At 35.5% G+C, this 6,096-nt stretch overlaps 1 protein-coding gene across 1 annotated transcript; it reads left to right on the top strand.

Annotated features, from left to right (window-relative positions):
• The first annotated feature begins 368 nt into the window (after positions 1-368).
• LOC107818489 (putative eukaryotic translation initiation factor 5-2) lies at positions 369-4,001 on the top strand. Its single transcript, XM_016644516.2, has 2 exons — positions 369-593; positions 1,968-4,001. The coding sequence occupies exon 2, from the start codon at positions 2,279-2,281 to the stop codon at positions 3,674-3,676; it is 1,398 nt and encodes a 465-aa protein (XP_016500002.1). The 5' UTR covers positions 369-593; positions 1,968-2,278; the 3' UTR covers positions 3,677-4,001.
• The last annotated feature ends 2,095 nt before the right edge of the window (positions 4,002-6,096 follow it).

Raw genomic sequence — 6,096 nt, 5'->3', positions numbered from 1 at the left:
AATAGATTTGAACCCATAACTTTAAATATATAACGAGTTCAATGCTAAAAATCTTAAAAATTAAACCCATAAAATTTAAATTCTAGATCCGTGTACAGAGCAAATAAGGGAGAAACTCTCGGCATGTTGAGTGACATCAACAAATGTTAGTAAAATTCGTAGATTGTATATAGAAAATTAACGTGCATCGTGAATCATGCACGTGCGAGAATGAGACTTTTATGATAAAACAAAGCATATTATTAAAAAAAAAAATAGCCCAAAGATAAATTAGATATAATTCGTGAGGGTAACGAATAACTCCAATCATCTCACGAGCAAATTTGAAATTTTAAGAAATAAAACATTTAAATGTGGAAAAAGATAACAGGGAAAAAAGCTGCAAAAAGAATAAATAAAAGGAGAGGAAAAATCAAAATTTGAAAGTTTCACCTTACCCTGATGACCTAATCCTTGAGGCGTAGGGTTTTCTTTCTCCCTATATATCTCTTCTTTTCTTTTCTCCATCTGTAGACGCAACCTACAGCCACAGAATTGAGAATACCGAATCTCCATCGCCACTTCTCTTCCTTTCTCCCTCTTCTTCATTCAAGGTATATATCCACTTTATTCTGGAATCCCAGTTTTTTCTTTTTCTTTCATATTGATTGTTATTCTTTGTTTGTTTCTTTTTTTAATACTGATTTTGTGTTTAGATCTAATTTTCGTTATCTGGGTTTTCTTTGTTTTGACCATAGACCTCCTGTAAAGTTAGACTCAGTTTTGATTTTTTCTGTTTTTTCATAGATCGGTAGGAATGTTTTCTGTTTTTTATTTGTATATTAGGTTTTTTCTTACTACATATCTAATTGGTCAGATATTGAATATTGTGAATTCATATTTGGATTTAATTTAGTTTTTGTTTTGTTGAAATTTACCTACATAGCAACAATATGGTCAGATCTATATCCTTTTTTTCCTGAGTTCTCCAAAATGTGTTATTTTGTTTTGGTTAAAATTACCATAGTTGTTGTTGTTTAGATGTGCTTATTAGTCAATTGTGTGTTATTCTATTAATAATACCCATGAAATTGGAAGCAACTTGTTAGTTTTGTGTTGCATGATGTAACTTTTGTAAATTGCTCAAAATGTGTCATAACTTTACTGTTTTTGAGATTGTTTTTCCTAGTTCACATATCAAGGTCTTTTTTGTTCTGAATTTGTAGTTTACTAATTAATTATACAGGCTATTCAATATCTAGTAAAGCTTAATTGAATGGAAGCCCATATATAAAGGATGCCCAACAATTAGTTTAATCAATACAACACCTTAGAGTAACTTCTTTAGTTTGTTGCCGATGATGGTTATTTATTTGTGACTTCCCTGATTTGTATATAGTTTTATTGCATAGACTTTGGTTAAAGAGAATTCAATGTTCTCTCCTCCACAAGGGGTTTTAGTAGCATCCTCCACCTCTAACTTTAATAGTTGGGGGTTAAGGTAACCAGGGCGTTGAAGTTAGAGAGGACCAATGTTAGCTGCTGGGCAGAGGTTTGGGCTTGGAGATTACCACATCAAAAAGATTTTTTTTAATGCAATTTCTACTACTATAAAAGTTCTACACATTGATGGATGATATTTATTTTATAATTTCGGATATCAAAGTTGAATGCAATTTGATTTTGATTGAAAGTCAATGAAAGTACGATTGGAGGTATTGCATTGCTATTTGTTCTTTGGCTTTGCCTCTCTAAGGAGATTGCATCATTAAAATAGCACCTGTCTGTTGGTGTTTTTCTGCTTCATTTATAGAAGTATTTTGTGCATATGTTCCGTATTCTGGACTAATTTGATACTTGATGTTGCAGTTTGAGCTGTGTATTGGTGTACAGTCTTTCTCCTAAATATACGATAATGTTGGTCCAAAAGATTAAGTTTTGTGCTTTAATTATCCAGAAATTCTTGACTATTGATTGTTTCATTTCAGAATTATTCAAGTATTAACTGCATTATCTGCAGTTAGCAAAAGTGGAGGGTGTTAAGTTTGAAACTTCTTTTATGTCTGAAAGAGCTTCTCTCTTTCTGTCATCAATCGGGCTGCTTGGAGAGTACTGTCCTCCGTCTAGACTCTCTCATAAAGTTGGCTGCATGCATCTTGAGTCATCACAAGCACACAAGCGCTATCTGAAGGATCATTTTATACAGCCTGCCCCATCCATAGATCAAGAAATCCTCATCGATTTAGGCTCCTTGTACCACTTCTGATAAAGCTTATCGAGCAAATATTGTGAAATTAAAATGGCTTTGCAAAACATTGGTGCCGGAAACAAGGATGATGCCTTTTACAGGTACAAGATGCCAAGAATGATTACAAAGATAGAAGGTCGTGGAAATGGCATCAAGACTAATGTGGTGAACATGGTTGACATTGCCAAGGCATTGGGCAGGCCAGCATCATACACCACAAAGTATTTTGGCTGTGAACTCGGAGCTCAGTCTAAATTTGATGAGAAAACAGGTACCTCTCATGTTAATGGTGCCCATGACACTGCAAAGCTTGCTGGACTTCTTGAGAACTTCATCAAAAAATATGTTCAATGCTATGGCTGCGGGAATCCTGAAACTGAGATTTTGATCACAAAATCACAGATGTTAACCCTTAAGTGTGCTGCGTGTGGCTTTATCTCTGATGTTGACATGAGGGACAAGCTCACCACATTTATTCTCAAGAACCCTCCTGAGCAGAAGAAGGGATCTAAAGATAAAAAGGCAATGAGGAGGGCTGAAAAAGAACGCCTCAAAGAAGGGGAAGCAGCAGATGAAGAGGCAAAGAAACTCAAGAAAGAGGCTGCAAAGAAAAAAGGTTCCTCAAAGGAAGGTTTGTCAAAAATATCTAAGAAAAAGGCCAATATGTCAGATGAGGAGCACTCTCCCACTGGTAGCCAAGCTGATCAGACCGAAGCGCCACCTGCTGACAGTGATGATGATGTTGAATGGCAGACGGACACCTCCATGGCAGCAGCCCAGCAGCGCATTCAGGAGCAGCTGAATGCTGTTACTGCTAGCATGGTTATGCTTTCGGCAACTGAAGAGAAGTCTGGCAAAAGCTCACCAGCACGTGAGGAGAAGCCCAAGGCCGACGGGCAAGGCAGTGGTGTTAACTGTAGTAATTCCAAAGAGTCGCTTGTTGCACAGACCAATGGTGTTAAGCATAGTAATTCCAAGGAGAAGCTTGTTGATGCTAAAGAGAGGCTTGCTGATGAAATCAAGGAACACCTGAATAAGGGTTCGTCTGTGGCTCAGCTGAAGTCCTTCTTGGGCTCTATTTCTGGAACTCATCAAGACATCGTTGATGCATTGTTTGAAGCTCTTTTTGGTGGAGTTGGAAAAGGTTTTTCCAAGGAGGTGACCAAGAAAATTTTTTATCTTGCAGCTGTTTTACAGGAAGATGGTTCGCAGCTAGTTCTACTACATGCTATTGAGTCATTTTGTGGAAAATCAAGCTCAGAAGCTGTAAAGGAGGTTGCGTTGGTTCTGAAAGCACTTTATGACGTTGATATGCTGGAAGAGGAGTTTATTGTGGAGTGGTATGAGAAGGGATCGAAAGGTAGCAACAAACTCTCCCCAATCTGGAAGAATGTTAAGCCATTTGTGGAGTGGCTGCAGAGTGCTGAATCTGAAACTGAGGATGAGTAACTTAATGCACGAGTGGTTCTTTTTCCCTTTGATCTATTTATGATATGGTCTCTAGTGCAGTTGTGTCCGTTTACGTCAACCAATAATGTTGTTTTTGTTAGCCAAATTATATAGGTTTTTGAAACTAGATGTCCAATGCACCTTCGCTTTTGGTGCTGCAAAATAAAGCAGTATTTTGCTGGTGTCGTACTGTTCTGTTTAGAGACCTGGTCATTGCTGTGTGTGTTTGCTTATTTTATCAAAGCACTGTATTTGCTTTCTGTGTCCTATGTTTCTGTGTTGTCTCTCCAGCTGTGGCTCTTCAATGAATGTTTTGTTCAATTAATGGTTCGTTATGTCTTCTGGCTATCTCTTCGTGTTACTTTGTTTGAAACATTGTTCGATGAGTCTTTTGGCTATCTCTTCGTGTTACTTTGTTTGAAACATTGTTCGATGAGTCTTTTGGCTATCTCTTCATGCTTTGATCCGAGTCTAGCAATCCTGTTTCAAGTGATTTTTCAAGGCTTTAAATTGCAAAAGCATCCATCTCTGAAAAATCCATTAGGAGCTAAAGGAAAGCTGGAAAAAGAAGCAGGTTACAACCCAGCTTTTCCTTTTAATCAAGTGTATGAGCTAATGCATGCACTAATTATGTTTGTAGGCAGTGTCCAAACTTTTTGAGAGAAGTGGTTGTGCAAGCAAAATAGTTGTTTTGCAATTGCAGTTTATTCTGAATAAACAACTATTTTGGTTGCACAACCACTTCTCTCAAAAGGTTTGCATACTCCATACAAAAATAATTAGTGCATGCATCAGCTCATACATTTGATTACTATAAAAGTTTTTTACATAACTTGATTTGCTTAGGATACATACATAGTATAGTAGTACCTAGATAATTGCTCCCTCCGATTCACAATAAGTGATCAATTTGCTTTTTCATTTTGGTTCAAAATAAGTGTTCAGTTATGTAATCAAGAAAAAATTCAATTTGTTTTTACAAAATAACCCCTATGTACATATCCCTAAAAAGTTCTTACTCCTCACATTAAATATTTAATTAGGGGTAGTTTAGTCATAGTAGGTATTTTTGTATAGAATTTAGTATTTTCTTAATGGGCGTCAAATTGGTCACTTATTGTGAACCGGAGGGAGTACTTTCATGAGAAGGTAAAACATAAGAGTTACACCATATAACATTAAGCAGTTGTGCTACCAAACCTAGAAGTTTCTCGGACTCCACTTGTGAAAATTCACGGGATGGTTTGAAGTTGTGCTTTCTTTGTTTCTAAAACGATGTTAAAGATATAATTGAACCCAGTACTTAATTGTTTGAACTTTTCTTGTTTTTCCTAGTAATTATGTAACATTTTGTCTAATTTTTACAGACTACAAGTTGTGAGCACCTAATTTTTGCCCTACATAAAAATAACTCTTAAAAATATGCTAAAAATATTTTTTATTAATTTTTAGGAGTTTTTCTTTATTTAGTTGCATTTCATGCATTTTTAATATTTTAAAATCATTGAAAAATCATAAAGAATTGTCATGTTTTAATTTCATGGCATCTTAGGTTCAATTTGCATGTAAGGATAAATTTTAGTAAGTAAAAATCACAAAATATGGTCATTTTTACATATTTAGATTTTAGTCTTTAAAATTAGTATTTTTCTTTAGTTTTAAGTTAATTAGTTGTTTTAATGTAAAAAATAAATAAAGAATTTTTATTTCTACAAAAATAGATAGATTTAGGATTTTAATTAATAAAAAGAAAAGAAAAGAGGATAAAAGAGTTAAATTGAAAGGAGTTGTTAATTTCGGAATTGGACCAATTTAGCCAAAACCAGCCCAAAATTACCCAAATTTCACCCCAAAACCGCCAGCCCATGACCGGGATTGGCCCACCCCCTCTCTTTAAAACCCCACTTTCCTAAACACTAGGGTAGGGCTTCCCTTCAGATTTAGACAAAAAAAAAACGGCGCATTTCTTCGAGCAAAAAACAGAGAAATAACGAGGCTCACCCCTGCTCTTTCATAGAGAAAACCCACCGCAACTTTTCTTTCTTCTCCATTCTTTCTCCACTCTTCACCTCACTGTTACTCCCCAAATTTTCACTTATCTCTCACCTACTTCCTCCCCTCACTCATACAAAAAAATAAAAACAAAAATCTGAAAGCAAATTTCTAGATCCGAAATTGCATCTCAAATCTGGAAACCAAAGCTTCACGAGAAATTGAAAAAAAAGAAAGAAACAAAATAGAAAAATTTCTGGAAATTCAACTTCGATTTTCAGAAACAAAAAAAAAACTAAAAGAGTTTCATTGGCTGGTTTCACTCTCGGATAGCTGGGTTTCAGTTTTTCTGAATGTGAAGTTTGAGTTTAACTTCAGTTTCTGTTGCTCGCTGCTGTGTTATCAAGCTATGACTGGGTCTCGATTCA

The sequence above is a fragment of the Nicotiana tabacum genome, chromosome 16 (assembly GCF_000715075.1).
Source record: "Nicotiana tabacum cultivar K326 chromosome 16, ASM71507v2, whole genome shotgun sequence".
NCBI lineage: Eukaryota > Viridiplantae > Streptophyta > Magnoliopsida > Solanales > Solanaceae > Nicotiana > Nicotiana tabacum.
The sequence above is the reverse complement of the archived record's forward strand: the minus strand, read 5'-3'. Positions and strand labels throughout refer to the sequence as shown.